The sequence below is a fragment of the Nymphalis io genome, chromosome 3 (genome assembly GCF_905147045.1).
Source record: "Nymphalis io chromosome 3, ilAglIoxx1.1, whole genome shotgun sequence".
Taxonomy (NCBI): domain Eukaryota; kingdom Metazoa; phylum Arthropoda; class Insecta; order Lepidoptera; family Nymphalidae; genus Nymphalis; species Nymphalis io.
In genome coordinates, this window is record NC_065890.1 from 7,412,479 (window position 1) to 7,427,086 (window position 14,608).

At 31.0% G+C, this 14,608-nt stretch overlaps 1 protein-coding gene across 3 annotated transcripts in view; it reads left to right on the forward strand.

The window, feature by feature from the left end:
- Window positions 1–14,608, forward strand: part of LOC126780974 (trissin receptor-like) — a 116,489-nt gene that overhangs the window by 74,408 nt on the left and 27,473 nt on the right. For all 3 annotated transcript variants that reach the window (XM_050505696.1, XM_050505695.1, XM_050505697.1), the window contains 2 exons: window positions 4,383–4,527; window positions 12,239–12,398. In XM_050505696.1, the coding sequence (XP_050361653.1) occupies window positions 4,383–4,527; window positions 12,239–12,398 (305 nt within the window). The remainder of the gene's footprint in view (window positions 1–4,382; window positions 4,528–12,238; window positions 12,399–14,608) is intronic.

Below are 14,608 nucleotides of genomic sequence, written 5' to 3' on the forward strand. Positions count from 1 at the left end.
TTCTTGTAACAATTTTCCTTTATTTATTTCTTAAAGGTTACAAAAATTACTGAACGGAGAGAAAAGCGATCGCTATAGCGATAAGGCCTTTGCACGCTTTTAACCTGCCGTACATGAAAGGGCAAATTTTATAATAAATCCATAAGTGAAGTTCTTGCTTTTCCATTTTGGACCGTTTAATGTTTATATTTTGATTTTATATTTTTATAAATACTTAAATTCTTTTTATGATTCTTGTATTGATAATGTCTGTATTTTTCTCTTTATACGTATAAATAATTTTTCAACTCAATAGTGTCTTCAAAAAAAATTATTTAGAATTTGCGGGTAGACTTGACAACTGAGTTTTAAAACCAGCTCCACTGTTGATCGGAAAATTAATACATATTTTTCGTATTGGATGAGACAATATAGTCAAGATTACTAATTATTGTTTGTTGTTCATAATCACCGCTACATTATATTTTAACCTGAAAATTGTAACTTTTTTAAAAGTTAGGAAGGGAATTTGCAATAATTCCGTGATTATAGAAAGGGTGGCAGTAGAAGATGATTGTTACTATTAATAACCGTAGTAATAGTAGTTTATTCTTGTCATTATATGAAACCTTCTACATTATATACTCATTTTTGCTTACATTGTAATATATATTTTTGAATATAATATTGTATAAATTGATTTTAGTTTTCAATCTAAGTAATTATTTCGTTGTAATTACGTTAAAGTTAAAAATTTGCCTGTAATAGAATAACTCGCAAGTTGGTTTGATTATTTTAACACGAGCAGGATAAATAAATATTTTCTTTTACCATGGACTACTCTAGATTACAGCAATATTTGACCGTATTTAACATGATATTTGAATCGAATCCACGTGGTCTATGCCGTTGTTTCGTGTATATTTATAATTTTATAATTATAAAATACTTGATTATTTGCTGCTTCTGACTGTCAGCAATTCATTAATCGACAAAGATGCTGACAGTCAGCATCTAAACAACATAACATGAATATCATACATCTCGAAAGATTAGTGTTACTAATATAAGTTGTATTAAAGGTCTAAATGTCGCCCGTAGCATTTTAGAGAAAAATATGTTGAAAATTGAAATTGTGCTTGCAATGACAACAAGTTCAAGAGTGTAATCCGATTATTTTCAGATGTATCATTGCGAGGAAATAGAATTAACGATCAATGGAACAACTAAACGGCTATTACTATCACAGCTGGCGGTTGATTCCCGTTTATTTGTACTCAGGATTCGCCTTGTAAAGTATTTATTGTATAAGTAATATATTCCACGAGTATCGGTATAATCGTTACACTAGCATATCGTTGAAGGCCGATCGTTATTGAATTATTCGCATAAAAGTTAATAGCCACTTCAGTTATCCATAAAAATATGTATATATTTTTCGGGCGCATTTGATAAAGATAAAAGATAGATATAATAACTATTGTAATTGCGAAACGTGCCGTAATGCAGATTTTGCGTTACGGCACTTGTTTAGTACCTCTATAGAAATAAAAAGTTCCTTCAAATGACATTTGATCATTATATAAAACAGTTAGATATTTGTGTAAATCTTAATATTGGACATAGGTTGTCAAATTTAGAGTGACTTTGTTAATAGCGCAGTAAATCCTTGTTGGTAATTCTTGTACTGGAGAAACATTGCGAACTGTTTGTTCTTTGAATAAGTCTCAGTAACATTATTATTAAACGAACCTTTGTGAGCATTATCGATAACGTTATTGTTTCCAGAAAAAAAATAACAGACAAAAAAAAAACAAATAAACGAATTATATTCGTTATGAACATGGCAGTTAATACAATAATTTTAATGCTATTATCATACCAAAGAAATTAAAAAACAGAAAAAATTGTTTTAATATTTTGATAATAATAAAATATTTGCTTAAAAAAAACATTTATTGTACGTTAAAAGCAACACTCTAGATTCTCTGTACGAAATTACCTTCATTTGGCTCTTTAAATTACTTATACATATTACTGAGCTGAGAATCCGATATTTAAATTTCCTGGTTGGCTTCACGGATATTTTTTTTTAATATCGTATAGATAGAGCGGACGAGCCTACTTACCATCAGGTGGCCCATATGGCCACCTGATGGTAAGTGGCCACCACCACCCATAGACATTGGCATTGTAAGAAATTTACTAAATTATTTAAATTACTGTATTAAATATTAACTACATTATATTTTTGAGGGTTATGTCTAATCAAAAGCAATAAAGCATTAAATTTTCTGGATTGAAATAAATCACGAAATGGCCTATAATCTTATTTATTTATTAATATTTTCTCATTAATACTCGTAATGCTATATGTTATTGAGATGAAAATTGGATATTTAATTATATCTACAAATGACTGCCTCGTTGGTTTAGTGGCTTTATGTAAGGCCGCAGACCCGGAGGTCCTGAATTCAATTCCCAGGTCGGGCCAGTAAAAAGTTATTGGGTTTTTCTGTCAGAAAATTATCAGTAGCATCCCGGAGTCTTTAAGATGGAAGTGTGTACACTCCCGTGCCATCGGATTATGAGAGTGAGAGAAGAGAGAGTGCACTATGTTTGCGCAATCACTTGTGCACTATAATATCTCCTGAGCAGTTTGGTAGTCTCTCTTGAGATTGGCCGCCGTGGCCGAAATCGGTCTGGAGGACATTATATTTACAAATAATCTAGGGCTGTTTTTAAGGAAAACTTAACTTTTTTGTAAAACCCTTTCGTATTATTTTTATAACGATATAAAGCTTTTGGCGTTTATTACGTTTTCTTTATGCGAAAAACAACATATCATATCGCATATCACCCCATACTTCAAATATTAAGAAATATATTTGTTTCTTATAGAATTATTTAATTAATTCATTTCTTAAATCAGTCGCAGCGAGACGAGTGGACTACGGAAATTTTTACATGCGTTTTGTATTAATTGTCATATATAGTTAGAAAAACTATATCATATTCTTCATAAAAATGTTGTTAAATATGTAAAACACGGGAAAAAATTATTACCATACTGCTTGTCGTTATAAATACAAAATTCATATAAATGAGATCGCGTAGCAAAAGGGGTTGAAATCTGAAATTTAAAAAAAAAACTAAAAAATATACTACTAAAACTATTATAATAGCAATAAATATGCAAAGTACCTTCTGAATTTATTTATATTTATATCGAAATATTAAGTAACGCAATACTAAGTAAACCTTTAGCATATTTTTGCAAAATATCTTTATTCATTTTTTACGTAATCAATACGCGTTAATCGCGATGCAACCCCTTTGTCACCTAATACTCGTAAATCAATGTGGGACTAGAAGTTGTGCTGAAAAGACATAGTGCGCGGCGCATATTCACATAAGGATATACACATAAGGACAACCTCTTAAATCTAAAGCTACCATTAAAGATTCTACTACGAAGAATCGGCAAATTCAAACGTCAATAGCGCAATGGTGACATGCCCCCTATGGCTATTGTCTTCTCCATTCTTAACTCAAGTTGTACTGTACTGTAATTGGACGGGTAAATAGGAACATTAATAATTCCGAAAGTTCTTTCGGAATTACTAATGTTTTTAAATAATTATAGGAGTACTCGAATGAGTTTCGAGAACAACCGAAACCCAAAAATTTGTCACCAATTATATTACTTAGGTAGGTATAAAACAAAAAAAAAAAAATACTAATAATAGAACGCTTTTTGTGATCTAATACATTGTATCATTTTTATTTTATTTATTATAATATACAATATCTTGTATTGAGTAAGAACGAAATGAAGAAGGCTAACTAGCGACTTACTAAAACTTTTACCGTTACAATATCTATTATGTTAAAATACTTATGTCATTTAATCTACATTCCAAACCAACAAACAATAAACTACCACCTAGTTTGAATTAAATTAAATTAGGCAAATACTATACTGGTGGTAGACCTTTGTGCAAGCCCGTCTGGGTAGGTACCACCCACTCATCAGATATTCTACCGCAAAACAGCAGTACCTATTATTGTTGTTTGTTGGTTTGAAGGGTGAGTGAGCCAGTTTAATTACAGGAACAAGGGACATAACATCTTAGTTCCCAAGGTTGGTGGCGCATTGGTGATGTAAGCGATGGTAAACATTTCTTACAATGCCAATGTCTATGGGCCTTGGTGACCACTTAATATCAGGTGACCCATAGCATATGGGTCCGCCTTCCTATTCTATAAAAAAAAAGTAAAATATTATTCATAGAGCTTGTTATAATTACTAACTTCAAAAAAATATATTTAGATTTAGATCTTTAATTAAATGGAGATGATAATTGTATTTAAGCTAACTACAGTATGCCATTTTTTTTCAGGAAATCTTCTCGTAATTCTAGTGGTGACTCTCTCAAGACGACTGCGGTCTATAACTAACTTCTTTCTGGCTAATTTGGCTGTTGCTGATTTATGCGTTGGAGTATTCTGCGTTTTTCAAAATCTAACAATATATCTTATTCCAAGGTGAGTGTTGAATTTAAGTAATAATTACAACAAGAATATAACACACAACCTACAATTTATTTTAGTGCCTATACATTCAAATCTTGGTGATATGATGTGCAAAAAAAATCTAAAATGATCGGAATTGCAAATCAACGGGAAAATGCTGCTAGCATTATTGCCACCATTCCACGCGGGCATGATCAGTACGATGTTTTTTTTTTTCATTTTTTATTCGCAATACCCTCAATATAAATTTTTCATATCTAAATTAAAAAAATAAGTTGATAACAAACTTTTCAGTTTGATAAACAGTGACATATTTTTTATTACCTTTTATAAAGTTGACAATATATACCATATTATTATTCTAACATTATAAACTAAACAACAGCAAAGTCGAATGGAAAACACTTCAAAAATATGTTATTATTATATATGTATTACATTACATTACAAAAGTTGCGTAAAGTGCAACTTTTGGATTTGTAAAATTATATATAGTAAGTGTTTCTTTCCAATAATGAAGAACGATTTTTCATATATACTTTTAACTAATACACATAATAAGAAATACATTTTTGATCCATTCTGATTCTTATAATAGCAAAATAATATTAAACTTATATAATTAAATCATATCAAAGCTTATTTAAATCACTAATTAAAACATAATATTGCAATGTTTTCGCTTTAGGGGCTTCCAGACGAACTTCGATTATAGGAGTTAAATTTGAATTTATTTTTAAGTTCGGATCGGATCTTACATGGTTTTTCCCTACGTGTATTTACACTGACTCATTAATATTTACCGTCCATATGAGAACAATATAAAGTATTATGTTTGGCAGTAGGATAATTGGTGAGTAGGTCTTTCTGCCGACCGTCTAGGTAAGACCTACCGCCGGCATAAATATACTCAATAGTTGTTTCAATGGCATATAAGTCAGACAATCTTGAAGAAAGGCTTGGCTCCTTTATTTAAAAAAAGTGATATAACGAATGATCTGAAATGAAATGATCAAAAATAATCGCTACCACAGGGGGAAATAGGACGCTAATGAAACGGAGACGATGGCATTATTTGCGAATATAAATTGACAGAAAGCGTGTATAAAATTCAATTACGTTTACTTTATCCCGGATATTAGGTGATATTAAACATAACAAAAAGTAATTTATCATACCCATTTATATTAGAAAAATATATTCCATGTACTTATTATTACGTTTATTTTTAGCATTTAGCCTTCTAATAATACAAATTTTATAATAATATTATAATATAATAATATATAAAAAGTAATGTGTGTAAAGGCGGTCAATCACAAGAGAGTAGCCAACTACGCAGGAGATATTATAGTGCAGAAGTGTGTGCGCTAACACAGGTGCACTCTCTATTCCCTAACTCTCATAATCCGATGAGACGGCAATTCGACACGACCGGAAAGAGTTCAGGTGCAGGACCAACGGCTTTACGTGCTTTCCGAGGGACGGGAGTGTACACACTTTCAACTTCTAGACTCCGGGCTGGCACTGAGAATTTTCTGACAGAAAAACCCAATAACTTTTTATTGGCCCGACCTAGGAATTGAACCCCGGACCTCCGGGTCTGCGGCCTTACATCAAGTCACTAGACCAACGAGGCAGTCATATAAAAACCAATATGTATTTAAAATAAGAAATATGACAACACCTGATTCTGACATTCTACGAGTTGATATGAGATGTTACATAAATAGTCTAGATTATATCCAATTATTTCTTGCTACAAATTATTAATAATTTTACATGTTCTTCATTACTGTGATTCAGCCTCATTCTTTCTTATATTCTGTTATCTCCTTCGCCATCTGTTTTGTACATAGTGAACTTTGGACTTATAGCTCAATTATTTACAAGCAATTTGACATCCAACATTCAACTATAGTCATAATTAATATTATACAAATCCCTAGAAAACGAAACTATGCAGCCTTCTCTTTAAAAACGAGCGAACCGAAGGAATTAAGATAAGTCAATATACGCTGAGGACAAACAATGGCACTGACTGATCCTGTTTTACATAACATTAATTAAACTAATTTGATAAAACAGAATATCTTATATATATATAAATTATAATAATTTGTCAAATTAGTTTAATTTAAGTTATGTAAAACAGTAAAGACGGACGGAGTGTATAGTATAGTGTAGTGGAGTGTATATATATATATATATACATACTATACACTCCGTCCGTCTTTACTTGCACACATCTACCAAAATGAAAAAGAATATCATCTAGATTTGTTTCAGGGTGTCTCGACAAGCTAAGTTATTAGGAATTTATTGTTTATTGTTGTTGTTTCTTATTTGGTTTTTTATTGATTCAATTATTATATTTCTTTATTATTATGAGAATATATTGTTACAAAGTATTATGTTTTTCACACTAATTTAATAACTTAACTAAATAACTTATTGTTGCAATAACACATAGGGATTTTGCAAGCCACCACATCACTAAATGCTCGAGTTCTTTTGATAACCACAAAAAGTAACGAGCCTCCGTTTTCGATTCGACCCGAGCATTAACCAATACATTTTGAAAATATAATAATAAATAATGTATGCATGTTTATTTATCATTAGGCGTATACTAAAACTAAAAATATAATACGCAATTGTAATAATGTCAAGACGTGGGTGAAATATTCAGAGGATAACGAATTTTGTTTATATTATTGTTTATTTTTTTACAGTAATATATATTGTGAATAAAAATATTTTATTCATGAGTATCAAAGGTTGTTCTAAATGTAATAAAATATTTTTATTTATGGACTTCTAGGATTTTTTTAATAGTCGTGTTGGTTAAAGAATAATTCGTTTTACACTGTTTATATGTTAGAATGTATGTGTGTAGTACGTTTGTTATAAAACACCAAATGTCATCACGCGGCACGATAATCGTCATAGAAATATTAATAAGTTTTTAAAACATTGGAGGAACCTTGTTGTTTTTTATTATAATAATATTCAAATTAAATTAAATCTATGTTGAGACAGCAAAGTTACTCGGGGCTTTACTGTTCAAAGTCGCTCCTCTAAGCTGCATTAAGCGTTTTCAATGCTGCCTTGTTTCTGCTACGTATTGCTATTTTGAACTTAATATTTTTTACGATCAACACCCTTTTACTTCTACATTTGCAAAATATATATTAATTTCTCATATTGTGTACCATATAATGCTGTATAGTCTTAACAATTTAACGCTTATAATATTTAAATATAGTTTTTGTTTTTTCTTAGACAAGTCAAGTAACTTAAAGATAATTTTCTCGTGTCAAAACGCTATGTAGAAGGAGGCATATTTTTAGCACCCGTATATAAAAAGTTTCTAAGCAATGTTTAAAAAAAAGAATTATAAAAATAATTTAAGCTCATGAAAATTCAGCGAAACTTGATCTTTGAACCCGAAATCTTCGGTAAGGATTAATGTGTTATAACCACTGGGCTATCTCGGCTAAACTAGCTTGGTAATACAAATTTTATTATATTATCTCTCTTTATATGTATTAAAATTAAAAACTCATAAACATTCTTATTCAGTCTGTAAATAAAAGATTTTTTATTTACAGTGATTTTTAGACAAATTGATCTTTCGATTAATTTACTGTCAATCGTTGGAGCGAAGTTTTTTGCACGTTATATGGTACCATACTACTACTACTGGTAAGGTTAATACCTTATTACCATACCTTCAAAATTTAACAATTTTCTCATTGCTTGTTAGTTGTGAAAATAAAATATCTAGTTCCAATCCAATCAAGTAGTCCGTCACATGGCTTTGTCCCAGATTTGCATTTAGCATAATATAACATAACACTACATACTCCTTCAAACACAACTTATATTTAGTGTTTCCTTATCATTTCCTTCATAATTTAATTTCATTGTCTTTATAATTAATTATAATATATTCCCTTCCCTTCGTTTATTTAATGAACTTTACAAATATATACCAAACTCAAAACAATTCCTCCTTACTAACTTTAGTGTGCGAAGGCGTTCGAAGATAAACATACAAATTACAAACAATAAACACTTATAATACTTACATTAAATGCTATTAATATTATTTATATTTTTCAAACAACAAATTAATTTTGACCAAATTATTTGGGATTTTCTAATTTTTATTTTTATTTAATATATTTACTAGTTTTACTTAGTTTGTCCGCAGCTTCACCCGCGTGTTGCGCGGAGAAGGTGTTAATTATAAAAAAAGTAGCTTTTGTCCTTTTTTGGGGCTGAAGCTTTCTTCATACAAAATTTCATTTAAATCGGTTCAGTGGTTTAGTCGTGAAGGCGTTTTTTGTACAATAACACACCATATCGTTAAAGCATAGTGTATCAATCAATTAAGTACATTGTTTTCTATATTTCTTTTATATTAATTACGTAATATTACAAATGATTTTTGTAGTTTAAAATTAAAATACCTTATTAAGACACCAAAATCCACTCAGACTAATAACCAGATTTTAACCAGATGCCAGCTAAGACCACGGACGATCATGTACGTACGTAATAGGATCATGATATTTTGATGATTGACTCATAAATGTCACAACTCTTGATTGGATAACATAATGGTAGTTATAATTGCCTTTAGAAAAATATGCTTACATTTTGCAATTTACATGTATGACAATATAATCGTGTTATTGTAAACAAAATTATTAAACATCATCATCAGCATCATTGTTATTAATAATATAATAATCAGATGGTCGTTTATATTCGATTAAGAATTGTTTACACGAACGAAATCACGAGTTAACTAAATTATTACAAGACATGGTATATATTGTAAAGTTTATATCTTTTATTGTATAAAATAACAAATAATATTATATTTTTAGACGGCTAGCCAACTACGTAGGAGATACTATAGTGCTCAAGTGTGAAGACGTGGGTACACTTTTATTTCCTTATAGTCCTATGGAATGACAACTCGATGCGACCGGAAAGAGTTCAGGCGAAGGACCAACGTATTTACGTGTTTTTTGAGGCACGGAAGAATTAACACTAGACTTCCAAACTCCAGACTTCTATAGAGAATATCTGAACACAAAAATCCAGTAACTTTTTATTGGTCCGACGTGGTTTGAATTCAAGATTGTAGCCTTATAAGCTCACGAGAATTTATTTACTTTAAATATAATAAACATTTAAACATATGCATGCAAATATTGTAACTGAAATAAACTAATTATTGAAATGCATTAAAATACTTTATAGAGAATCAAGCCAATAAACAAATTTTATTATTAAATTACGCAACAAATATATCATTACATGTTTTCGTTAAATTAGACTATTAAATTTGATTAATTCATATATTTGATATTTATTTTAGGAACTCTTTTGCAGAGTAAAAGTATTTGTTAACCAAGCAGTTGTGTATTTTTTCTTAAATCTAACTAAGTGTAAATACACACTTACATTCAATACGTTTTCATATCATTTAACTCATACTTATATAATGTATGCCGAGATGGCGTAGTGGTTGAAACGCGTGAATCTTAACCAATGATCGTGGGTTCAAACCCGGACAAGCACCACTAAATTTTCATGTGCTTAATTTGTGTTTAAAATTCATCTCGTGCTTGACGGTGAAGGAAAACATCGTGAAGAAACCTGCATGTGTCTAATTTCATTGAAATTCTGCCACATGTATATTCAACCAACCTACATTGGAGCAGCGTAGTGGAATAAGCTCAAAATCTACTTCTCAAAAGGGAGAGGAGGCCTTAGCCCAGCAGTAGGACATTAACAGGCTGTTACCGTTACATAATGTATAGACAAAGGTAAAATAACATATAACTTTGTAAATACATAATCATGATGCACACGATTCACAATATTCTTATATTCTGACGATTAATTTAGGTAATTTAGTTGGATAATGATTAAATGACGTATCATATTATTATCATTATCATATTATTGCGTTGCACGACTTTAAATATTATATCTGGTATGAGTACATTCTAAATTATTTAAATATATTTTATTTTTTTCTATAATTTTTTTTTTATATTTCCTTATTTAAAACAGTGTAATGTATGGTATGTCTTATATGATATATCCATTTGATAGTAGTACTTGTCTGATAAAACTGTCGGCTCGCGCATTTTCACTGTAAAAAATCATTTAAAAAAAAATATGTCACTAATTTTCCTATTTCGCAATGTCATTGTATTATTCCAAGGTCAAGATCTGCATTTGTATAATAAAAGCCTACAAATATGTATCCCGTAATATTTATAACTTTGCTAATTAGTAAATTTAAACATAACGAAAATATATATTGATAAACATGGTAAATTGTTTATTATTCATTAAATCACAGTGTAATCAACATTTCGAACTATCGAATCTTAACATTAAATTGAATTCTGTAAAATGACTACACAAAACTTGTTAAAGGAGTTTACTTAAAGTACATTAAGACGATCAAGATAATTAATGTAAAGAGCTTTGAAAGTATAGTGGAACTATTAGCAATAGATAAGAGCGAAAAGATCGCGCGAATACCGATAGCATAACAATAATCTGAGTAAATACTTAACTAAATACAAATTGTATTCAGAAAATCCGATTATTTATAATAATTACACTTTGATTAGAAAAACTCACCGTTGGCTCTATTATGAAAATATTATTAATAATAACTGCCTCTTTACGTAGTGGTTTGATTTCAAGCCCAGGGTTGAAATCGCTAGTCGGCCTTTGCCGAGAAATTCTCAGTACCAACTCAAATTTAAGAAGATATCAGTGGTTACAATTTCGTGTCTTGTAAAGCTCGTAAACCCATTGATCCTGCGATTGATCTCTCTCCGACCGTGTCGGATTTCCAGTCTATGGGAATATGGAAATAGAAAATGCACTATAATTTAGCCTGTGCTGTTAACTAGTCTAGTCTCTTCAGAATTATCGCGAAAAAATGGTGAAGGAAATCGGTCAGGAAGACATTTATAAGAAACGAATGAAGTGCGATAATTATTGTATTAATAGTAAGTATTATATGCTCATGGCCCAGTGGTAAGAACATGTGAATCTTAATCGATGATCGTGGGTTCAAACCCGGGCAAGCACCACTGAATTTTCATGTGCTTAATTTGTGATTATAATTCATCTCGTGCTTTACGGTGAAGGAAAACATCGTGAGGAAACCTGCATGTGTCTAATTTCACTGAAATTCTGCCACATGTGTATTCCACCAACCCGCATTGGAGCAGCGTGGTGGAATAAGCTCCAAACCTTCTCCTCAAAAAGAGGAGAGGAGGCCTTTAGCCCAGCAGTGGGACATTCACAGGCTGTTACAGTTACAGTTATATGCTCAATATCTCATTCAATACGGACTACGCCGATATCTTCATATTTTTTATTTCATTTCGTGAAGTAACCATTTATTTAGAATCTGAACATCTATTTATAGAAACAGAACATAATAGTAGTCATCGTTTTGTAAAAAAAAGCCTAATTTTGCAGCCGTATCGAATGGAAGCCTAATCCTCAAAAAGAGGAGAGGAGGCCTTTAGCCCAGCAGTGGGACATTCACAGGCTGTTACGGCATCGAATGGAATATAATGAAACTCACTACACAACAACACTATGTATTGTGGTGCTATTTATCTGTGTTCATAACAAAAGACTTTGACATTTCGTTTTGTTTCAGCTGGGTGTTCGGAGATTTTCTATGCAAGATGTATCAGTTTGTGCATTCGTTGAGTTACACAGCCTCGATATTTATACTAGTAGTGATTTGTACGGAGCGATACTTCGCTATCATACACCCTATAACGTGTAAACAGATACTGACGTCAACGAGATTGAGGGTAAGACTTTGTTATTATTGTTTTTTTTAGAGTAATAATTAATTTAAAGAAAAATTCTTTTAGCCTTTGTATCCACATATTCACGAGAGTAAAACCGTTTTATTTCCCATGTTAACACCAAGGTTTATATACGGCATAAGATGATATTTGTTACAGTGAAAGCCTTCTATTTATATTACTATGTTTTGTATTATTGTATTATAATACTATGTTTTGTATTAAAGGTTTTCTGCAATAGCCAATTAGTTATAAATTATAATAATAACTTGCAACTGCAACAGCTTACCTAGCCTTTTTGAAACCATACTAGCGTTAGTAACTCAATAGTTAAAAAAGTCGTAGGTTCGTTCCCAAGTTCACGAGTTTTACGCTTAATTGGAGGGGTATATAGGAATATTAGTAATTCTTGAAGAAATGGGCAATCCTTTAATTCCATTGCTATACTATACACATACAATACTAATTGTATTCAGCGGTGAAGGAAACTACCGCCAGAAAACCTGTTAGTGTCGAGAATACCCGAGATATCTATCCCCTTATGGAGGTATAATGGGTATTCGATAAATTCTACATTAATTTAACATTATATACATTATATACATTATATATATTAATTAAACATTATATACATGTATAGGTGTTCCAAGGAAAAAATGCAGGTATTACTACTTTATAAATCTCATTTGAATCAGAGAAAGTCTGCATTGCATACAAAAGTAGTTTGATAAAATTAACATAATTATATCGGCAACATTTTCATTAGACAAACTTATTTAAGGCACCGGTAAACATAGCCGCTTTATATATTAAAAATTCCACGCAACATGATTATATTTTGTTTTCAGAAGGATAATTTATATAAATCTCTCAATGTGAAAACTGTCCAATAATTACAATGCATAGTTAACTAAACGATAAATACATTTTTTAATCATTAGTGCAGCACCGCAAGGCTATTTGTCAAAGTAAACAATTTTCATTACAGATTGTGCTAATAAACTAGAGCGGTATTATTTATAGTACACCGACCGTTCGTGAGGTTTATTCGCTGTATTTAATGACGCTGAAAACGGATTGCGAGACTCGTCTCCAATATCGAATTCTCCTCAACATTATTTATAAGTTTACTTTCTTACAATCTTTCATTTCGAAGCAGATGTCGCAAGTAGGGATGCAGCTTTCTGTTTTTGTGCAATTCTTTAGAAGCGCTTTTTAATAATTTCAAATAGACGACATGCCACGAGGAATGCAATAACGATATTGCTTGAGTATTGTTTTAATTCTTATTTTGCTAAACTTCTCTTCCAATTTTTTACACACTAAAAGATTCAATATTACCTTTAAGAGCCTGTACTAGGAATTTTTTTTTGTTTATTTCATAAAGGGAATGGGCTACGTTATGGTAAGTGAAAAGTAAGAAAAATTAATATATATAAATATATATAATTATAAATATATATTAATATATATAATTATTATAAAAAGCCGAGATGGCCTAGTGGTTAGAACGCGTGAATCTTAACTCGATGATCGTGGGTTCAAACCCGGGTAAGCACCACTGAATTTTCATGTGCTTAATTTGTGATTAAAATTCATCTCGTGCTTGACGGTGAAGGAAACCATCGTGAGGAAACCTGCATGTGTCTAATTTCATTGAAATTATGTCACATGTGTATTCTACCAACCCGCATTGGAGCAGCGTGGTGGAATAAGCTCTAAAAACCTTCTCCTCAAAAAGGGAGAGGAGGCCTTGGCCCAGCAGTGGGACATTAACAGGCTGTTACTGTACTGTAAGAAAAATTAAACATTCCTTACATTGCCAATGCGTCCCCAACCTTGGGGGAAAATGTTGGTCCCTTGTTTATAAGTTATTCTTCTTGACGTTAGCATAAATATCACACTGACTCAAATTGTAATAATAATAAGTATTGTTGTTTGGCGGTAGAATGAATGATTAGGGCTTAGTACCTACCGAGACGGGCTTGCACAGAGCCCTATCACTATGTTAGTTTGCATATTATGCATTTAAGCATCGTTCATACTTGGTCGGATGGTTAACAGCTGTACAGTGTCTCATCACTTTTCGTATTATTGTATTTTTTCAAATAGGCAACGTGGGCTGTAAATTAATATGAAATACATAATATTAATTAATATTTGCTTCTAAGATAAATATTAAAGTACCTATAAAAAACAATACAGGATAAATT